The 22,936-nt window shown below is 44.0% G+C and overlaps 1 protein-coding gene and 1 long non-coding RNA gene across 2 annotated transcripts; one reads left to right on the top strand and one right to left on the bottom strand.

Moving 5' to 3' along the window:
• Positions 1 to 1,830: 1,830 nt before the first annotated feature.
• On the bottom strand, positions 1,831 to 8,864 carry LOC142963128 (uncharacterized). Its single transcript, XR_012957386.1, has 4 exons — positions 7,711 to 8,864; positions 7,506 to 7,573; positions 7,221 to 7,386; positions 1,831 to 2,163 (listed from the first exon to the last, which is right to left on the bottom strand). It is a non-coding gene; the product is annotated as an uncharacterized LOC142963128 (long non-coding RNA).
• On the top strand, positions 8,295 to 21,645 carry frmpd1b (FERM and PDZ domain containing 1b). The gene is made up of 15 exons (XM_076103834.1): positions 8,295 to 8,401; positions 10,198 to 10,370; positions 11,610 to 11,712; positions 12,119 to 12,164; positions 12,467 to 12,571; positions 12,660 to 12,755; positions 13,847 to 13,972; positions 14,077 to 14,196; positions 14,919 to 15,052; positions 15,975 to 16,101; positions 16,453 to 16,545; positions 16,754 to 16,936; positions 17,267 to 17,468; positions 17,670 to 18,638; positions 18,850 to 21,645. Exons 1-15 carry the CDS (start codon positions 8,295 to 8,297, stop codon positions 21,432 to 21,434), a joined length of 5,169 nt encoding a protein of 1,722 aa, XP_075959949.1. The 3' UTR covers positions 21,435 to 21,645.
• Positions 21,646 to 22,936: the final 1,291 nt, after the last annotated feature.

Genomic DNA, 22,936 nt, shown 5'->3' with positions numbered 1-22,936 from the left:
TTTTTTTTATCACAGCGAAATGAATGATTTAAACTGACGGTCGTTTTCACAACGCCTGCAGGCTACACCCATGTCCCCGTTTGAGGGAGGCGGTGGAGAGATTTAAATCCGATTAAGATTATAAAGGTAACAAAAGACTGACCTTTTTTTTTCTTTGTTTAGCCCCCTGGTTTGACCGGCATGGCTGTGCCAGTGATCAGAGTTAGTGTTTGGTCAGTGCGATGGTAAATATTGATCATTAAAAAGGTCATCAATAACGCATTTACGAGCGATAGACACGGTCAATAGCATACTCTAGTTCATTCTATTATTGGGAATATACATCGCAGGGCTACTGTACAGAATTACAGTCAACATTCTGGCCATTTTTGTGACACGCTGAATGGCATTCATTCTACATCATAAACACACGTCTTATGCAGCGATAGTGGAGAGCCATGCTGCCGTATGCGCAGTGAAATCACCGTCGCTGGCTACAGATTGGGAACGAACGGACTAAAATCCTGCCGGATCAGGGGGCTACCGGGAGTCTGGGTAGTAAAACACGCACATTATGAATGGGCGTAGGCGATGTGTGCAGCCACCCCGGGACAGTCGCCTCTCCTTCTTTTTCTTTGCTCATATCCTTCGGCCAGCAGCATGCCTCTTTGCTTGCGCTCTTCCGTGCCGTGCCGGGCATGACAAGCGCAACACAACTAGACCGGAACAATGCGTTTTGCTGTTCTGGGGCCTTCATTTAATGCATGACATGATTTAATATGACCGCTGGTTACGGTTCCATTTAAACACGTGTTATACGGCGGCCTTAACTGTGCATAGAGACATCACTTAAGTGAATCATTGCGTGTCTTTTTTAACAGCATCATTTGCATCTAAACACACACACACACACACACACACACACACACACACACACACACACACACACACACACACACACACGCACGCACACAGACGGAGATGTACACTTAATGAATGAATGCCATTTTGTCCCTCGTGAGCAGCCTAGCTGTGGATGCTGAGTGTTTTCCTTTCACTCTTGTGGTCACTGAGAGTGTTTGGCTGTGCTCTGCCACTCCTGCAGGCCCTGTGCTATGACTCAGGGATGTATGCTACAACATGTGATGGGAGTTGCTACTCCGAGGTCAGTCTGCCCGAGGAGAAAACACAACGGGCAGAACTTGCACATCAGGAGAGCCTTGATGCCTAGCTGCATTAGCCTCGAACTGCCCCACTGACTGCTCCTCTGTCCCACTTATATTGAAGCCAGCCAGCCAGCCATCCTCTCCCCCTCTCTTCGTCTTTAGTCTTGGCTTCATGTCTCCAGGGCACACTGTGTAGCTGGGCTGGTGTTTGCTGCTGCAGCCCAATCCATGAACCAACTGATCATTAGATCGATCGATAATTGAAGCTGTTGCAGAAATGTGATTCATTTTGTTACTGCCGCTGGCCACTGGAAGCTGTTGATCAATCAATATTGGTGTTGCTTTGTCAAGGAATTCAATTATTTCATGGGTCAGGGGTTGCATTGGTGTATGATAACGGTAGTGGGTGGATGGATTGATATATTGATGGATGGATGGCTTGATGTATAGTACAGATGAATATACTGTAAATGTGTATTTTTCCTTCAAACTGTATCAGTATTGCTCCTACAGAGGAAAAATTAGACATGACCTCATTAATGTGACAGCTCCATGGTGATGGCACACTTGACTGGCAGTGGCGCCATAATGTAGGCCAACTCTATTTATGAACATATAGTGAAACATTAGGAGTATGAAAAGACTAAAACAATCATAAAGCCTATAAGTTAATAATCAGCTCTACCAAGTGTATTCCCCTTTATTCTGCTTTGTGATATGAAATATTAAAGTCATACCGTGGCTATATGTAAGTATTATTCCAAAGCCTAGAGGACTATAGCTGCTGACTCACTGGCTGCCCTCATATTACTTTTATTTAATGATAAGAACTCTATTGTGCCGTTTTTGAAGGATCACTGAATTGAAGGAAATTGGCTCAGACAGCAAGAGAAGAAGAGATGCAGACAGTTTTCCAGACTTGCAACATCTCTCATCCTCTAACATCCAAAGATCTTCCTCTCGCCTTCTGTCTCGCTGTCTGTCTCTCTCCGGAACCATCAGAACCACCGATAGAGATCTGTAACACAATGCAGCACACTATTAATCTTCAAAAGACCCATTATTTAATAGTGCACTGGGGAACTCAAGCCTCGCCAGGTCGCAGATGAAAGGGGAAATGAAATGAGCGGCACACAGAGAGCCCTGTCTTCATAATGCTAATGGAATGAGCTGACAGGCTGAATGAAGTAAAGGGAGATGTGATTATGTCTGGAGGACAGACAATTAACCAGCAAAAACACAACAAGCAGCAGTGAAGCAACCAACTGTTTGACAGTTGACTGTAATAGTGTTTGTTTTTCTATTATTCCTTTGGTGAACTTCAGTGCAAGATGATTTTATTTAAATGTGTTATTATAACAGGGACAAGTAGGCTACATATAACCATACAGACAGTATATAAAGCCTGGCTTGTTTACAACGTCCCTACAGTCTACAGCTGTGCTAGCTGCCTGTGCCTATCTATATGGTAGATTTTAAGATACTTTACTGGATAAGTTTTGACGTTCTGGTGGCACGAGAGGAAAAGTCAGGGTCCCAATAAAGTTATTAGACTTTGTCCTCTGGAGAGCATGCATGTAATGAGTGTAATCCTCAGTAATATAGCACATCCTCTATGGTGAATATGCTGTCTGATGTCTGTCTTTACCTGAAATGTCTTTAGTTCTATTTGTCTCACAGTTGTCATGGACAGAAAATACCTTTCGTAAAGGATGAGAAACGCTACTTACTGAATTTTCAGTCTAACTTAATTTGTTCAAAACATGTAAGTGGTGAGATCTTCTTAGCTTCCTATCCAAAATTCCAATGTATTGATTATTGTAGAAGCTGCTTGTGACCATGACGTTTCACAATAACTGTAATAAGATCATGAAATGCAAAAAATATTTGTAGCATATTCTCTGATGAGTGTAAATGTATTTGAATTGGCTCTTGAAACTTCCCTTAACATTCTTATGTCTCAAACTTCTGATGGGAATCGTAATATAGATATTTTTCTCCCAAAGCCTGTTCAATTAAAGGTTTATTGACCTTTATGTAAACTTCCAATAAGAATCAACCCCAGAATTCAAAGCAGAGCATATCGTCTGTATTTCATGAATCTTTGGAGTATTTATTGTCGGCTTTACTTGTTGTTCCTCACAATTTAAGCAATCCAGCTGCCCCACATAAATCTCACACCTCAAATCATCCAGATATTCACACACACACACACACACACACACACACAGTATTTTGTGCCACGTGTGCTGCTGTTGGAGTGTTCGCTGAGCTCTGTTTCAAACTTTGTTGCCAGCAACTGTGAGTCAAAATGAATTGTTGAGTTGCTGAACCAACCCCTGCTGCTTCTACCCAGCGCCCCATGTGGTGCAGCTGTATCCGGTGTGTCATATTCGGCTGGAGGGGGTGTGTGTGTTTCTGTGTGTGTGTGTGTGTGTGTGTGTGTGTGACAGATTGAGAGCACGTTGTCAATAACAGCCAACTGGCCCTTCTTAAATAAAAGCTGTCGTTCAGTCAGCAAGCAAGGCTTCTGCTGGAATCTGTTTACCGATTGTGTAACACTCACTTATCATATTAAGCCCTGTGCGTTGTGTGTTGTGTGTACGTGCATGCATGTGGTGTGTGCTTGAGTGTTTGAAACCACAGTGTGTCCAATTGCTGAGTCCAGTCATAATTTATTACAGCGGGGGAGCTGATTGATAAGAATTTAAGTTATTTCTGATAAATTCATCCTGTCAGTCAGATTGTCATATCCATGAGCTCTTATTGTGTCATTTAGCAGAGCAGCAGCTGTATCTGGGCATTTTTTCTCACACTTCATGTCCCAATGCAACTTCCGCAGACCCTGTCTAAGTTGGTCTGACCTACCGTATGAACTGCATGTGTGCTCATACCAGGCGACGGGATTGAATAACTGACTGACCGAGACAGAGAGACATTGTGTGGGCAAATGAGCAGAGAAGGGCGGACATTGTCTCAGATAAATGAGACACAGACATCGACACAGAGAGATACAGACAGCCTCCATTGACTAACAGCACTTCGTACATTTATTCTTCATGTGAAGAGTGGCGGAGGGGTGAGAAGGTAAAAGGAGGAGAGAAGGGAGAAAGAGTGAAAGGTCTGCCGATGAGCTGTGTTTGTGGGCAGCTTGGGGACTTAAGGACAGCGGAGGACAGGATTCACGATTACTATTGATTCAGAACCAGATTAGGAGCAAACTCATCGCCAGCTCGCAGACGCACAAGTTTTACTTTGGATTTGAAAGCGCTGTTACATCATTAGAAAGAGGGAACGAAGTCTTCATTTAAGCCACCTTATAGTGGTGGGAAAGTATAAAACAGCATTAGAAATGTCCCAATGCTACAGGTCTGCTGTTTTAGTTCTTTAACAATACATCAATGTCTGTTGCCTGACCTTGTTTGCTTTCGGTTGGTGGAGAAGCGCTGCATTGATCAGACTTGTTTCCACTGCTTCTTGTGGACAGACTCCTTTATGTCTCACTGTAGATACTTTTGTTCTTTCTTTTCTTCTCCTGCAGCTTTATTTCCCCGTTTCTTTGCCTCTGCCCTCTTTAAAATTCTCCCCCTCTACTCCCCCCCTGCAATATCCTGTCCTTTCTCTCTTTTCTATGCCTAGACCAATTCTCTTTTCTGTATCCCTTCCCCTTTTCTCAGCCCCTCAGAGTCCCCTCCCCTCTCCCCCCTTCCTCACCTCTACAACCCCCATACGTCTTTCCTGTGTGTCTCTCTTCTTCTCCGCTCTTCTCGTTGCCCGTGTTGGCAAAGAGGTAGAAGGAGGCGGTCGGAGGCTAGCTGCATTAGCTACATGCATTATTCATGTGCCCTGCAGTCTGTGTGGGTCTAGGTCTTCTGCTGGCTTTTCACTGGGACACATCGGCCTTGTGAAAGAGCTCTGTGTGTGGGACACAGGGCCTGATGGAAGAGCTGCACAGACGAGACTATCAATTCCTTGATTCCTGCTCCCTCTTGTAGATGAAAGCCCCAGGGAGTGAGAGTTTACTTCGCAGATCAACATTTAAGTACAACATGGTGTGGTTTCCTTGGACAAGATCAAGAATGTTTATTCAGTGTCTCTCCCAATTTAACAGCCAGGCTTTCCACAACAAAGCTTTTCCCAAGTGTGTTTTTCTCCCCGAACCAGAGGCCGGCTAAGGTTTCAGCCATATCTGCCCTGATGTTCATATGAAAGACTTGAAAGCAGCTTGAAAGTCCTATTTTATCCTTGGCAAAGATCTGTCTCTGCCTGCAGCTTTTCTATTTCCACCACATCAGGATTCACAAGCCGTCCTCTTTGCTTTTAGAGTGCACCCAGTAAGAACTGTTAACTGAACTGGGCGGTATGAAATTTTAATTCAGACAACCAGACGGAGATGGAGTGCCTCGTCTCCACATCGCCATGTGCCTTTGAGGCTGCCGAGGAGTAGAGAGAGGGAGCGGCAGAGAGAGACAGAGAGAGAGAGAGAGAGAGAGAGAGCCTTGGGGACCAGAGGAGGGGCCTCTTGGAAAACCACAACCACATAGCTGGTTTGGACTCACATCTGCCTTACTTGACATACTTGCGTGTTCGCTCTGAAAACATCAACAACTGGAATATAGTTCTGTTACTTGTAAACAGGTTAAAAAATCAAGGCAGATACAGCTGATCTGACTTAATCACGCTCTAATTATAAAAATTAACTCATCATGTGGTTATGCATCTTGTTTATGGGTTTTGACAGGTCTCCCTGAGAGTGATGCTCTGCTCTGCACAGGTGGCCGCACCAAATTGGGATTGGCCCTGATGATCACGAGGACCCCCCTCCACCTCTTTTCAGCCAATCCTGGAGGGGCAGCAGAGCTGATGTCTCAGAGGGCGAGAGGGTATTTGTGTTCTGGAGTCCTGAAGAGACAAGCCACATCACGGTGAGTCACACTCTCACAGTCTTCAGTTGAATTGTGCTTCTTTCTCAAAATATGTGGACAAGATTGTGCAGGTTTCTTGAGGACAGTATATAGGCCTATGTCAAATCCTTCTCTGCCTTTTCCAGAGGCCTACCACATGTAATTAATGTGAAGTAGCCCTACCTTATTCTTTTAGAATATTTCATTGTTAAGATGTGCATTTCAAGGGTTGATACATATACACTAATTCACACTAATATCTGCTTTGGTAACGTCACAAAGGTGGGCTGTTATTGTGTGAGCGAGGATAGCAAACCCTTGGATCAAGTGCTAAAGATGTGCATGTATATAAGAAATGGCTGGCTGCTGCTGCCCAGAGAGACTGTCATCGGAGATGACTACCTGACTCGGCAAGGACAGTGAGGGTGAGAGAAAGAGAGAGAGGGGGGGGAAATAAAAGACAGAAGAGAGAAAGAAGGAGAATGACAGCAAAAACTGTCACCTGACTCAGCACTGACTGCAACACTACAGCACACACATGCACATCCATACACCTGCAAACATGCTGCACATTCAACACAATGCAAGGAAGTCTCTATTAGCAGTCCGAACATCTTTCATGAGCTATATGATGCTTCTCTCAGTGATTGAACGTTGTGTCAATAGTTGCTATGTGCAGCTGTCAGCTACCTAGCCTCGCTCATCCCTTCTCATCCACGTCAATCTGCCTCAATCCCGATCAGCGGGAGGTGCTAAAGTGACACCCTGATCAGTGTGGGCCCGTGCAGAACGAGGGTCTCTAATCCTCTTTAAGGACAGACCTACAGTCCATGCTTTACTAATACTGAGGCAGACAAGTCATCGCTGGCAGAGACGAGCTGAAATCTGTTGTAGATGATTGTTTAAAGTAAAGATAAATTAATTTAGTATTATATCTCATGAAAATGACCTAAACTGCTTGAAGTACTCTATTGATTGCAATACAGGGTGTATTGTCTTCCCGTTAACCCTAACTCAAAGTACAATGAGGCAATTGCGATGTTATGGCTTTATCTTCCTTCTCACTCCACAAAGTCTTGTCTTAAAATGCCTCATACAAATGTGGCAGATGGCCAGAAAGTTGTTGCGCTCCTTTAAGATCTTAACAAAAGTCTTGGCTTGCAAAAGTTACCTGCATTATTTCAGAGAGCCGATCAAACTAAGCTCTCTGCAGCTGTCTGCTGAGGCCAAGGTACGGATCATTAGGGTTCAGGGGCACATTCGTCATCATTAGCTGTATTGATCAGGTCTGGGCCGCTACTCTTTCGCGTCCCTGCCAAAGTTTCCCTCGCTTTTCTCTGCCTCACGGGGTGAAAGAGTCCAACACAGATATGAAGAGAAGAAGAAGTACATCATTAGAAAGTGGAAAAACAATGTCTCATCACCATGATGCCAAACAAATGAAACAGCTACTTACTCTAAATAATCAAAAACACATTGAAATCTGATTCCACAACAAGTCCCTGCCCTCCAAAATATTTGTTGCTGTTACACAAAGCACAAAAGAAACATGAACATGAATAATGCAGCACCCTGTCAAGGAATTATGAGAGGCTCTTCAAGCTCAAAGCCAGCGTATTGATTGGCTGACAGAAACAAAACACAGTTGAGGGGAATCGTACGTCTTGAGGTTTGGTAAGGATTCAATGCTGACCAGCTTTGCCTCCCTGGGGTTTGACCGAGCCCTCCATCCTTCATTATGTCCCGATAGCCCCCTGTGTAAAGGGCAGAAGAAAGTGCGCAGCTGCAGATTTGTAGTGAACATGCAGATTGTAGCATATTTACGTTGAACTCTTTGTGAATCCTGTTATTGTGTGATGGTGCAGTTGTTGAGAATCAGGTCATTTCAGCAAATGTGTGTGTGACGTGTTGTTGTTTCATGCTGACTACACTCCCACACCCCTCTCTTTTCCTCATTCAGCCTTCCTTGTTCTGTTCACATATCTGATTATTCATCGTATTCAAGGCACGCTACATGCTCTGAATACCAAAACAGAGCAGATGAAATGCAAATTTAGCTGAAGCCCAATGCTTGTGCTGAATGCATAGTCCAACAAGACAGAGCTTAATTCTAAGCAGTTTCTAACTTATTTTCTGTCTCCAAATCCTTTCATCTTCTCTCCACGTCTCCCTTTCTCTCTGTGTTCAGCTTGTTGGAATTATGTCTGTAGCTCATAAGCTTTTCTCTTTTTGTCTCTTTAGATAAATGGAGGAGAAGGAGCGATGTAGGAGCAGGTCTCCAGCTCGGAGAACCAGCCGGGTGCAGCAGGTGGTGGGAACAATAATACGACGTACCCGAGAGTCGCTTAGCAGGTACAGCATGAACAAGGGTCAGAGCTCAGGGGGAAAAAGCCAATCCAAATGTTTGTAAAAGTAATACATTTGAATGATCAATACCCCCTGTGAGATTGCTCCAACTTTCGCATCTGAAAATGGAGTAGGTTTTGATGGAAAAACAACTGAGTATGCAGAAGAAAATGTTGGCACCACATAAACCACTGCGGCAACAACTAAAACGACTTATATAGTAAACAACCAAACAATCGAGTTTGGAGAGTGGAGAAAACAGCTCCCTCCACTTCTAGATCTGCTGCCAGATTCTGTAGTGGAGAAGAAGAAGTGTGGGAGGTGTGGTATATATATCATTTAAGATTTAAAAGAGAGTAGCTGTACAGATGGTGTGTTTTATAGCTGAGAAAATATACTGCTATTGACAAATTCAGAAGAAAATGTAAGAAAGTAAAAAGTTGATTTCTTAAGCTGTCATGAACATTCACGCCATATCCCCCCCCCCCCCCCCCCCCCCCCCCCCCCCACACCCACACACTCAGACGCATAACACATAGTTGAGTACATATTCAAAACCTGACTGTCCCTCTCTCTTACACAAACACACCCCACAGTTGACCACAAATATGCTTTCAAGAGCCCTCCATTCCCTTGTTGTCCACAAAGTCTTTCTCGTCTCTGCAATGGAGGCCGTGTAGAGAAAGCCCAGTGAGCTCCCTGTTTGTCATTCTTGGGACAAAGTGTCACCATGTCACCAGCTGACCAGGACAGCAGGCTGAAGGAAAGGATGTCACTGATTTAAACATAACATATACAGATACTGTGTATTCCCAGGGTGTACTTAGGCTGATGATGTATAGCAGTTTATATGAATGTGACCTCCTGGCTACTTGGTCAGATATTATGTGAAAGTCCCTGAAGGAGGAATTGCAGTAGCTTTGGTGATCTTTTAATGTTTGTTACAACATCATCCTGAGGTCCTACCGGTAAAACTAATTACACTCCCATCAGTCTCAGCTGTAATTTGTGTTAAGTGTTAATTATCAAATGTTAGCATGCTAAACTCAGATGATGAACAAAGTAAACAGTTTACCTGCTACACATCAGCATGTTAACATTGTAGTTGTGAGCATGATACTGTTGTAACAAAGTACAGCATCACAGAGCCACTAGCACGGCTGTTTTATGATCATAAGGGTTTTAGAACTGATAAGATTATTGGATTAGTTGATTAGTCAACAGACAAATTAATTTGCAACTATTTTGGTAATTGATTAATCAGTTGAGTCACATTTAAAGCAAAAATGAAAAAACTAGAAAAATATAAAACTAGAGATCTTCCAGTGGGATCACACCTTACTTGCTCAGACCACACCTACAAACTTCATTTTGATCTTATCTAGACGCCACTAAGGTTCATGACTGCATCTTGCCCGTTTGTGGTGTTATCACGATGAAAACAGAAATATGAACACTTGAACAAGAACTCAAAAGTGCCTCTGTGGCAGTTCCTACTACAGTAGTTGTCTCCAGGAACACAATTCGCCCTGATGCCACACACAGTAAAAACAATACCAGCATCACTGTTACGGCTGGTAGTGCCAATTTGATTAATGGGAAAAGCTGACTTTGCAGCCACAAAGACTATTGTTCGAATAGTCAGCCATTGCCAATTAAAGAAGGCAATGATTTGTAAAAGATTTTCTGTACAAAGTGATGAAAGTTGACAGCGTACCCCTTGATTAGCCTGAATTTATCTCTTGATGACGACAGTGTTATCGTCTCCAAAGTTAACCTGTTACCCTGTTTGACCTCCTCAGAGAGCGGTTACTAGGCGATGGGAGGTCGCAGCGCTCCAACAGTCTGTCCAATCAGAACTTCCAGGCCAAGCTGACGCTGCAGATCACCAGGGACCCGGTCCTGGACAGCAGCACTGGACATGGCTTCATCCTCACCACAAATGCACCCCTGCTGGTCAGGGACATCGCCGCAGGTACATGGGCATGTTTGTCTCGGTGGATAACTGCAATTTGTTTTCCTGCTTCCTCTCCAAATGGCCACCTGCTTTATGCTACAGTGCACAAACACAAACACACACTCACACACACACACACACACACACACACTAACACACACTGGCCATTGATTGACTCTCCCCTGGAATTCCAACTGCAGGGCACAGTGCCAGAAAAGCCACAGAAACAACAGAGCAACCTGCTCATCCTTTATAAATTAAATCGCTCTCCATTTAGGCAACTTTGATAGGCGAGAGAGAAAAAAAAAGAGAGAGAGAGAGAGAGAGAGAGATTGATCCATTACTTTTATGTCTATCCTGTAAGATAAGCTGATAAATTGTCCTGCCCTGCCACCAGCTCTATAATAGCTATCTGCTGCAAAGTGATAACAGAAAACAAGATTTAATAGACAGAGAAGATGCTAGCAGGGAGACCAGTAGGGGGGGAGTTGACACCTATGGGTGTGGGAGGAGACAGCGAGGACAGGCCCTGTGAATGTGAGAAAAAAGTGGTGAAAGAGGAAGAAGGAGAGAAAAAGAAAGAGGAGGAAGGGAGGGGACTTGAAAAACCGCACAGATCAGGATATTGGCCAAGCTGGCATGAAAGAGAGAGGGAATGTGTGCAAGTGTTCCCTGTGCGTGTGTGTGTGTGTGTGTGTGTGTGTGTGTGTGTGTGTGTGTGTGTGTGTGTGTGTGTAAGCCCGCAAAGCAGTGTGGGATGCCATCAGTGGGTCAAAAATCAGGGACAGACAGGGCTTTGTCGGGGTGGGTGTAAATATGTGTTTACACATACACTTAGTATGTTCAAGTGTGTGTGTGTGTGTGTGTGTGTGTGTGTGTTAGAGTAAGCTAAAACTGCTATGCCTCAGCCGTGCTCTCTTGCCTGAAGACAAATGAGTATAAATAACTAGAGAAAGCAGAGCCGAGCCGAGCTGGATGAGACCCAGAATAACTGTAACCCCTCACATCCTGGAAAGATCAACTGAACACTGTTGAGTCAGCCATGTCGAATAACCATATGTGTCATTGTGTGTGAGTGTGTGTGTGTGTGTGTGTGTGTGCGTCTCTCTTTCTTTGAACTGAAAGTGCAAGCCCATGTGAGCAGCTGTTTTTTTGTTTCATGCAAGTGCTCACTCTTTTCATTGTGTGCTTGTGTGTGTGTGTGTGTGTGTTTGTGTGTGTGTGTGTGTGTGTGTGTGTGTGTGTGCCTACATGTAGGGAGTCCTGCAGATGGGATACTGTACCCAGGGGACCAGGTACTGCAGATTAATGATACAGTGCTGGAGGACTTGAGCGCTGAGCAGGTGGAGGACCTCTTAAGGTGAGAATATCTATCTATCTATCTATCTATCTATCTATCTATCTATCTATCTATCTATCTATCTATCTATCTATCGTTTGTGGATAATGAGAAGTCAGTTCATTCACTGGGACCAGTGTCATACTACCAGTGTGTCTGGTCCATCCAGTGATTAAATGCACTGTCATAGTTGCTTGCTGGAGTGCACTTCTGAGAGTGTGTGTGGATAATTCATGCGTGAATGTGTGTGTGTTTTTAAGAGAAAAGGCTTAACAAGTTAAGGGCAAAGGTCAGAGGAGAAAGTGCTTACTTGACAGCTGGACAGAAAGATAATGATCTCTCTCGTGTGCATGTGTGTGTGACCATATGTTTCTGTGTGTGTGTGTGTGTGTGTATGTATGTATGTATGTATTGTTTCTCCGCCCAGGGACTTGGAGGATTGTATCACTGTCACTATCCTGCGGCACATGACAGTGAGTACAGACAAGACATTGATGACCTCCCATCAACTCAAACACTCTCGCATTCACAAAGAGTCTTTACACCATCCTTCTTTACTGTAAAACATAAGTTCTGGTTCTTTCTAAGCATGTGACTGCAAACCCGTGTCTTCTCAGAGGATTAACTGCCTTCACATTGCTTTCAGATCGCGATGTGCAAATGTAAATATGTGCGTGTCGACCGTTTAACCATGTGTCATTGCACTTGTTTGAGCTTGACAAGTGTGCGTCTCAGTCCTCGCATAATGGCGCTGCCGCGTGTCTTTGTGTTGCAGAATCCCAAGTCCTCCATCATGTCGGCAGAGAAGAGAGCTCGTCTGAGGAATAATCCAGTTAAAGTGCGCTTTGCAGAGGAGGTGGTGGTCAACGGGCACACTCAGGTCATTCTCCCTTTTCCTAATTGATCTTCCCAAGTTTGAAATTGATTCCTGTCTAACCACAATGATATTTCTCACTTCTCTCCATCAGGGAAACTCTCTTCTCTTTCTGCCCAATGTCCTGAAAGTCTATTTAGAGAACGGGCAGACCAAGGCCTTCAAGTTTGACAACAGCACCACCGTCAAGGTGTGTATTAAACAGGTTTTAGTTATTGAATGTAAGAAGAGGCAATTTTACCGACTTGTTATAAGAATGTTATGCACTGTGTGTGTACTGAAAATGGAAGGTCAAAATGTGACCCTTTAAATGGCCATATAACTGCTACACTACTGGATCACCTTTCATGAAACTTGAATGGCAGATGGGTAATTGGACGATGCATCTCGTTACTGGCCCAAGTGGTGGCAGCATCATTCTTGGGCGGCTGACATGTTTGTCAATACCAGTGCGCCCTATGGAAGCCAATGGGAGGCAACTTCCTATTCATAATTCATTATATACCAAGCTGAATGAGCCGAATGTACCTATCATACTGTAACTATAGCAATAAGCAACAATTAGACACAACATAAAGATTTAAAGAATATATATAGATAGTTAAATTGTGTTACGCGCTGCCTAAATTAGTGTCCTCCGAAGAAAGTTCATCGGCCCCCTTCAGTTTCTCATCAACATTATGAGACCAAACAGTAGATCTAGTTGTGAAACAGTAGATCTTGTTTCGTGGAAACAAGTGGGTGTATTTTTTAAGTAAGCCCACCACAAGTTATGCTGTGATTGCCCTAAGGGTGTTAGAATATGGGTAGGCTGTTGCAGTTGTAGCTGTTCTTAATGGTGGAATACTACAAATACATTTTCCTTGTGAAGGAGGAAGTTATGAAACATTTAAAAGTGAGGAGAAGAGTGTGCTGTGATTTCAAAACCATGAAGCACGTCTTTGTTTAAAAGGCAGAGCTGTATTTTGTGAGTAGCTCTAGATATAATTTCTAAGTCCAGTTGGGCGTTTTCAGACTGAGAGGTTTTCTGTATACAAACATCATAATGAGATAGAAGGTGGATAATTGGGTCAGTAGCTCACCCCCAGTAGGTCCATGTCTTCTGCCGTCTTCAAGAGCACATAATTATTATTAATTAACAGGTTTTGCATTTCAGTTTGTATTTTCAGCCAAAGGGAAACTGAGAGGGGGGGGATCATATCTGACCATCTGCCATCAGCAGACAGGGATGAAGCATGTTTGTCTAAGAGGGTCTGAACTGTTGGTTTTTCACCATTCCAGGACATTGTGCTGACTCTGAAGGATAAACTGTCCATCCGGGCCATTGAGTACTTTGCCCTGGTGCTAGAGCAACAGTACAGCATCACTAAACTGCTGCTGCTGCACGAAGATGAGTTCATACAGAAGGTAATGGAAACAATGGATGCACAAATCCACACACAAACATGCTGTAGTTGTGGATGGCTTTTCATTTCATTTGAATTTACCTCTGTTTTTTTTGTCTTCACCAGGTGGTGCAGAAAAAAGACTCCCATGACTACAGATGTTTGTTCAGGGTGTGTTTCGTCCCGAGAGACCCCATGGACCTGCTGCAGGATGACCCCTCCACCTTTGAGTACCTCTTTTTACAGGTCAGAGAAGCTAATTCTCTCATCTACAGTACACCGTTCTATCCGTCTCCTTTTCTGTCCATTTTAGAGACTTTGTGTTGTTCAATGTCATTCAGAAGACAAATTTCTCCTTTCTTACATGTGGAAACCAAGTCTAAATGTTCAATTAAAAACAAAAAACAGTTCTGTACCCACTTGCCAAATGAAGCTGTATATCCGGTATTTACACTTGTGCTCTAAACCTGATATAAAACATTACAAAAATAGAGCCAGAATCAAAGTTGAGAAGATGTTTGAAGTTGAACAATATAACAGTCTATTACTGTGGCCTTTTTGAGTTACAAAAAACTCCTGCATACAGTTAGGTACGTGCTGTCATGTAGCTCAACTTTGAGACTATATTTCAATCCTGGATGAAAAGCCTCAAAGCCATAGTTTGTCTTTGCATAATTTGTTTTGCACAATAAAGCATTGGGAGTGCTACTTATGTCATGTTGATTTATTGTTCTAGAGGAGTCTTTGCCTCATGCAGCATTTGCTTTTGCTGTATGAGACACACTTAGGGTGTCCCAGTGCTAGTTTACTTTGAAAGATGCTCACGAGCTGTTTCATTTTGCAATGTCTGACTTGAAGTGTATGCTGGTATATCAAACATGTCAATATAAAAAATATGATGCTTTTCAGTTGTACATTGGTATGTTTACTGTAATGTACATGTGCATTTGTAATGTCTGTGTTTCCAGAGTGTTGGGGACGTGCTGCTCGAGCGTTTTGCAGTAGAGATGAAGTGTAACACTGCACTCCGCTTGGCTGCCCTGCACATGCACGAGAGGCTAGATAGTTGTGGACAGACCAGGGCCTCTATCAAGAGTATTACGTGAGTCATATGTGTATGTGTGCATGTCTCTTCAGAGTCACAGCAGAGGGACACTACGATCTTGACTCTGGCACTACTCATTATAGATTTTTTATCTCAGGTTTAGATCTTGTTTTGTTACTGCAATCCTTGTCATTTGTTGGGATAAGAGTGCACTCTAAATGCCTAATCTATTAATGTGATTAATGTGATAAATGCTTTGCATGGGTGCACAAGGGTTTGCATATTTGCCCTATTTCCAGCGTGTGGATCAAAAGTGTCTTTTGGGTTTTTCAATTTTCCCTCTTTCTGTCTTTCTCTGTCTCTCTCTTTCACACTTGAAAGCTATAAATGCACACACGTAGGCGCAGATCTATTTCCCAAAAGACCACTTCACTGACTCATAGATTAATATGATTATATAACTCATTGCAGTCATAAATACTCTGTGTTTCACAGGCGCAGGCTTTTTTCACCTCGAATTAGACTGAGGATGCAGTCACGGTTACAGATGTTACTGCTTAGTAACATCTTGTGGCAGCTGTGAGGAAAAAAAATATCAGCTGATATTTCTACTGCACAAAACTCAACAAATCTCAGTTTACTTTTTATTTTTATTTTTCGGTAAAGTCTGTATTTTATTTTAATCCAGTGTTTGCTATGAGGCTATCGTTAGCTATGTCACACCGCATGTTTCTTACCTGTCCTACAAGTCTACATTTGCTTTTTCAAATGCTGTACCAATATTTACTAAGAAACTCAATCAAGCGATTTGTGCATGTGGGGTACCATAGTTCAGTTTCACTTTCAATTTTTTGAGGCGTTGAGTTCTTCATTATGGGTGTGATTTTCATTCCTCTGTGTGTGTGTGTGTGTGTGTGTGTGTGTGTGTGTGTGTGTGTGTGTGTGTGTGTGTGTGTGTGTGTGTGTGTGGTGATGACAGGAGGGAGTTTGGCATGGACAGCTTCATCTCTCCCACACTGCTGAGCAACATGAGGGAAAAGGACCTGAGGAAAGCCATCAGCTACCACCTCAAAAAGATCCAGGCTCTGCTAGAGCCACGCCAGAAGGTAGATACAGACTGATGGATGAGTGGGTGAACACATTGGGAGACGTGAAGGGATAGATGGTGACAGGCTTCGGGGTACTTTTTAGTTGACACTTACAGTGTTCTTCCTGAGGTTTAAAGTGGTAGTTAAGTGTTGGGAGCAGGTTGGGAGGAAGAGAGATTTTGGGTGGGAGGATAATTAAAAAGGAATAGTAGGTCTGGGGCTTAGGTAATGTTGCTGGCAAAATACAAAAATAGTTTTGTTCAGTGAGTCAACCATAACATCCCCCTGGTTTTCTTTTAATTCTATCTCCTTGCTGTCCGCCTCACTCATATTCTTCTCTCTTCTTCTTTGTCTATTACTCTGTTTTAGGTCATCTCTTCAAGTCAGGCTCGGTTGGCCTACCTCACTCAGCTGGGAGAACTCATTTCATATGGGGGACGTTCCTACACAGCTACGATGATGGTAAGGGCTAAGAGCCTGATATCCCCTGGTGGGTCTGTTTGTGAAGGAATGAAATATGTAACAACTTCAGAATTCAGTCTTGCATCTATTACATGTCACCATTCAAAATGCTCGACATATCTTCCATATCGAAACACATTTGCATCCCTCCCCTTTTCTGCTCATTTTGTTTCATTATGTAACTCTAGTCGCTCTTATTCACACTCAGCTTCAGGACAGGGAGGTGTTGGTCAGCCTGCTGGTGGGAGCCAAATATGGGATGAGTCAGGTCATCAACCACAAGCTCAATATGATCTCTACACTGGTTGAGTTCAGCAGCATCAGCCGAGTGGAGCTGCTCTCTGAGTCGGAAAAAGTCAGCGTACTGCGCATCTCACTGCACGACATGAAGGTAAGGAAGACATTGACATACTACACTATATTATTCATAAACACGTAGGCTCCATACACTGACACAGATTTTAAAAAAAGGATATTCACTCGCCACACCATATTCACACCAAAGCTCATGCTTGAGTAAATATAGGTCAAGTATTTCTCCTCCAATACACAAACAGCATACAGCCTAAGGGGGTGTGTGGTAGCCATATAAAGCTAATTCACTGGACTCAAAGGTGACTCTCTCTCCCTCTTTTCCCCCTCCATTGCCTTTTCTCCTTTACACTTTGGCCTTAATCACTTTACCATATCTTCTGCAATGCCCCCCCCCCCCCCCTTGCAGCCATTTGCCTTACTGATGGACTCTCTGGCAGCCAAAGACTTAGGGTGTCTGCTGGGAGGCTACTGCAAACTCCTTGTGGATCCAAGTGTCAATGTCTTCCGTCTGGGGCGCCCAAAAGTGAGGGTACACCGGATTCCTGCTGAAGAAGGTGTGTGTGGGAGGTTCGCCGTAATAGAGGGCGTGTGCTATGAATCCCTATCAAGTGAGCAAAAACTGTTTCACTTAAAATAATGACTTTCTGGCTTTGGCCATTTGATAGATATTTTTCACATCACATACTGATGTATCTCACCAGCCAGAATGGGTACTGTTAGAAAAGCCAGTCAGTCAATATTATCATATTTTAAATCATATCCTGCTATACAAATTTATTAACCTCTTGTTTCTGTATTATTGTTATTAGGTTATGTGTCTCGCTGCTGCAGTGACTCAGACGACTCAACAGATGAGGATGACCCAATGGATTCTCAGAATTGCAAACGCCCAGACCCAGCAAGCCAGGACTGGGAAGAAAGGAGGAGAGCAGAGGAAGAGAAGAGGAGAGAGGAGGAAAGGAAAGAGAAAGAGGAGCACAAAGGCAAACAGGAAGTGAAGATAATAGTGACAACAGAAGGTACAGAAAATGAGGGTGAAGAGGAAGGAGGAGCAACAGGAAGTGGTCTTCGTAAATTTAGTATTATGGATGAAGAAATGAACCTGGAGAGTACCTGGTACCACACGGACCCACGGGTCACCAGCAGCTTCTCCAGCTTGTCCAGTGGCTCCTTGAGTGCTGCCCTGGAGGAGAGCAGTGCCGCAGCCAAAGCCCCATCTCGTCTGGATGCGCTCCGTGGACCATGCACAAGCGAGGATCTACCAGGCTTGGATGTTCATCACCCCTACCTCCTGGAGCCCAAACGCCACCAAGGGCCCTTGCGACCCACCAACCTCAATTACCGTGGCAATGATAACTCTTGCCTTTGCTTTGCTGAGCTCTCCAAGGCTGATTTCCTCCCTAGCCCTCCTGAGGCTACTAGTGACGATGATGATGACGATGATGAGGAAGAAGAGCCAGTAGTGGGGGGACTCCGACGCATTTCTAAGATACCCAGTTCAAGGGATTTGAGAATGATTGACAGCATACCCTTTCAAAGATCACCCATTAGAAGAAAGAAAAAGGTCCCTCCCAAAGTCCCAGTGAGGACTAGTTCAATTCCTGTGGACAAAGCAGAACAGGCTGAGCAGCGCCTCTCCAAGGACGAAGAGGGTCTATTTCTAACACCTTCACCCAATCCCAAACCAGCTCTTTTGGTCAAAGGCACTGCCTCAGAGTCTGAAGATGAGTTTTTTGATGCACAGGAGAGATTTACTCCTCCAGTTCCTGATCTATCAGGTTTGTTTACAACACATTTGTTATGACTTTGCAGATGAATAAGACAATTTGTCCTTACCACGTTTTTGTAAAGTTCCTTGTCAGTGGTGATATGTTTGGTTTTATTTATGTGATGGTAACGTGTGACAACACTGAGACACTAAATTTGTGTAAATCCGCTGATGCCTTTCTCTTTCTGTCTTTTCCCTTTTGATTTGTTTCTCTCTCACAGACGCTGAGCTTGCTGACCGGCGGAATGCTAATCGGTTAAGTGAAGGCTGGAATGGTCCTTCAGCTGTCCTGGGGAAAGACCTATCCTCCCCCCTTGCCAATAAAGCCAAATCCTCTAAAATCAAAAGAGAAGTGGAGACGCTTAAAGGCCCCACAAATCAACTTACCAACCAACAGACCAGTTTACCAGAGCCATCTCAGAAACCTCAAGTTAAGGTCAAACCGTTATTAGCACCTAAGCCTCAACTGCCTCCCAAACCTAAGATCATTCCCCCCAAATCCCCCCAGCATGGAAGATCTTATGCCCACTGCAATGGGGATGCCTCTGGACGTCTTTCCTCTGAACTTCTGGAAATGGAGCCAGACACCATGGAGTTCAAGTCTGTCACATATGGGACAGGTGGACTGCCTCTCTCATCACCCCTGATCAGAGCAGTGCGGTGCAGCAAGCAACCGCTACCCATTACAACCCCACAAACTGAGGAAAAGACGAAGAAGCAAGAAAACAGCCCAAAAAAGAATAAAGATCTGACGCATGAGAATGGAGCACATGTTGTTTCTAATGACAAAGCATACATTCCTGATGAAAAGGAAACTCCTAGAGTTGAGAGAAAAAGCAATGGGACTGCTCTACCCACAAGAAAGCCACCAAACCTACCACTTATCCCTCTCTCTAATTCAGGTACAAAGTTAGCCATTCCCCCTCCAGTACCCCCCAAACCCACTTCTCCCACCAATTTACACCCCTTATCACTACCTGCTAGCTCTCCTACCTCCCCAAGTGATCCAAGCAAAGGGATCTTCAAGGATGGTATCAGTACGCCAAATGAAATCCACCCTTGGAGCAGCCGCAATGGCAGCGTCCAGTCAGGATCCAGGAGGGTCTCTCTGAGTCATGAAAGCCTGTCACCCAAAAATGCAGATGCTCCTCTCACCCTTACCACCTCCCTCACTTCAACCAACTCCAAAGGTGTTGGGGGCCTTGAAAGCAGAGAGCCTGGAAGATCTGGATCAGGATTGGACCTGAGGACCAGCTCCTCCAGCCTGGGAGGTAGACTGCCAGCTTCTGCCCTGAGAGGGAAGATCCAGGCTCTGCCTTGGTACATGACACGTTCCCAGGAGATTTTGGGAACTCTGGACTATCCCTCCACTAGCTCCATCAATGGAGACACATCTGGATTTGGCTCTGGCTTGTCTGTAGCCAGTGGTCTATCAGACTTTAACAAAACCCCTGTTAAGGAAAAAGAGACTGTGATCTTAAAATCAGGAGGGAAAGAGAACATTTTAGAGGATGGAGCTGAGGTGGTCATAGCCACCATCAAAGAAGCCCAGGATGTGACATCACATATCAAAAAGGGCAATGGGACAAATGGCTCCCACCCTAATCTGACTTTTAAAGAGAATAGTGCACACAGTGGCAGTGTTTCATCGGAGCAGCCTCAGTCGCGGACCCATTCAGCAGTGGGGTTGGGAGGTGTGTCCAGCATGCAAATTGGAGGTGACTCACCAACCTCCTCACTCGCTGACACTACTCCTCCACAAGAGCACCGGGAGGCTTGTGGCTGCCGCACTGTTTACGCCAACTGTTTCAGTGGAGACACTGAGGATGGCATAAGCTTTGATGAGGAGCTCACCATTTATGAGTTCTCCCGCCGCACACGCCCCAAACCTGCCCGACCTGCACCTGTCTCTTCTCCTACAACACCTTCTCCTTCTCCAAAGCCCAATATTCTGTCACTGCTGAGGGACAACCCCCGTCCACTTTCTACTTTCTCCACTGCATCCTCTGAACTCAGTCCCGTGGTTTCACGTCCGGTTTCACCCACACACTCATTTGGTGGTCCTCTTCGTACGCTTAGCAACAGGAACTATGGTGGGCTTAAGGGAGGTTTTGTCTCCCTACGTCAAGATATAGACCAACTTATGCTGGTCTTAGAAAGGGGATCACTTGAGCAAACTCAACAAAAATCATGTCAAGACTCAAAACAGGATATCACAGGTATGAAAGTGGGGCCTGACCTAAATCACAATGGAACTGAAGGCAATACTACCCCAGGACCGGACCCAAATTGTACTGGGACAAGCACCGCCGCCATGACAGAGGCCGAAAGAAGTCTTCTCCAGGCAGAGGCTCGCCGATTGGCAACTGGGTGTCAGCGGGCCACACGTGTAGGCTGGGCTCCTGATGAAGCCCTACGCTCTTTATCTAACAGCTTCAGTGCCCTGGTTCAGTTGTCTGCAGCCTGCCTACGAACAAATCCCTGCCCTGGTTGTGAAATCTGCCATAATGCAAGTCTGGTCCACGGGGATGAGGACGATGACAGCCAGGAGGCCATGGACAAGCTGAAGGAGATAGTGAGTCTGTACCGAGAGTTTGTTGGGGCTGTTGAGACAGCTGGAACGGGTGTCGGGGTTGGGGGTAAAAGTGTGGGCCTCACTGGATCTGGACAGGGTCAGGGGGAGAGTGAAGGGGTCAGGCTTCTAGCCAAACGCTGCACTGTGCTCATCTCGTCCGTTTTCGCACTCACACAGCTCTTTCGGACACGCACACCAGACACGCCTGGCCACGTACCTCTCAACTTTTGACCTGTGAACTTTGCCCACTAATAACCCACTGACTCTAGAGGTGAGACAAGAGGAAACAGCACAGTGCGATCTGGTGTGTAACCCCTGTGTTCTTGTAGTGCCATGCACACCACTGCACACAAACTTTAACCCACATTGCATATACCCACATGGAAAAAACATACACCAAACAAACCCTAAATGAAAAGAGGAACTTCATTGCTTGGCCTCTTCGTGGACGCATATGGACTATGCATTTGTACATATGAATTTTATAATTATCTTATAATTCTCTTATTTTATGATACAATATGTGTATGTATGTAAGGATGGATTACCCATGTATGTATTTATGTATTTATTTTTACAATATTTGCACCACGGTCTTTGATGTGCAGGTCTCTGGTGGGGAAAAAAAACTGGATGTCACTGGAATTCTTATTTTTCCTTCTCTTTGAGACAGTATTATGTTATCTATTGCTGCTTTAAATAATTCTCAACTCCACAAGGTGTAATCTGTAAATTGTCATTTTTCAAGTTTAGTATAACAGTACGTTTTACTGACAAAATACAGAAACTATACTTTATCACACTTACAAAGTACAGTTATTAACTGATTTGTTTTATATGTGCACCTTTTTAAGGATTTAGTTTTTCAAAATTCCAGTTACATATAAATGGGGAACAAACTGATACCATTACAAAGCAGGGAGAGCACTTTCGACTGTTACAGATTGCACCTTTTTATGAGACACATACCCTTGTGTAAAGTGTTTTTTCTACCCTTTCCCTAGTCCTGACTGACTTTAAGTAAATGCCTCTTGGAAATACTCCCATTACCCACAAACGTATGCAGTAATACAACATTAATCTAGTTTTCATCCAAAGTACGTTACATATATATTTTCTGGGAATGTGTGGATGAGGCCCAGGAAGTAAAACAGGGGACCTTTTTTATGTAGTTGAAAAAAAGGTTTTTGACTCGGCACAAGGGTGACTGTTAAACTATGTCCACATGTAGCAAAGATCCAAAGTATTCAAACACTGAGCCACAACTGTTCCCCACTATGGTTTCTCTCTTTGGCCGCACCACATTAAAAATATCATACTGACTGACAGATGGACTGACTGCTGTGTGCTGGGGTCAGAACTGTAGATATACATTTATATCTTTGTGTCATAGTCTGTCTTGACCTTAGTTTATGGCTATGCAAACATAAACTCATGCCCCACATACTGTATCCTTGTTTTTGTGCTAACATTAAAAACAACAATAGCTGCATTATGTTTATCTGAATATAATGGGTGCTTTCTTTGTTTGGAATGTTGGCTTCTGTCTTGTTTCGGGAAAACTTACTGCTTAATTATGTATTACTTAATTATGTATTACAACATTGTGCAAAGTTGCATGGCATTAGCATTTGTCAATATAAAGACTCCTGTCTATACTGATGTTTGTGAATTGTCAGTAAAAGGATTACATTGCTCGATCAGTTTGCTGAGCTTAAACAGCTCGTCCACCT

Source organism: Anarhichas minor, unplaced genomic scaffold (assembly GCF_050575085.1).
Source record: "Anarhichas minor isolate MPS153535 unplaced genomic scaffold, ASM5057508v1 ptg000028l, whole genome shotgun sequence".
NCBI classification, from domain to species: domain Eukaryota; kingdom Metazoa; phylum Chordata; class Actinopteri; order Perciformes; family Anarhichadidae; genus Anarhichas; species Anarhichas minor.
This window is presented reverse-complemented; position numbering and strand designations above follow the sequence as displayed.

What these genes read in the sequence shown, in the direction of transcription:
- frmpd1b (XM_076103834.1), top strand. Translation starts at nt 8,295, where the DNA reads ATGGAGGAGAAGGAGCGATGTAGGAGCAGGTCTCCAGCTCGGAGAACC. An exon ending in GGTCAGGGACATCGCCGCAG is followed by an intron (nt 10,371 to 11,609) that starts GTACATGGGCAT and finishes GCCTACATGTAG; the next exon opens with GGAGTCCTGCAGATGGGATA. An exon ending in TGCTAGAGCCACGCCAGAAG is followed by an intron (nt 16,102 to 16,452) that starts GTAGATACAGAC and finishes ACTCTGTTTTAG; the next exon opens with GTCATCTCTTCAAGTCAGGC.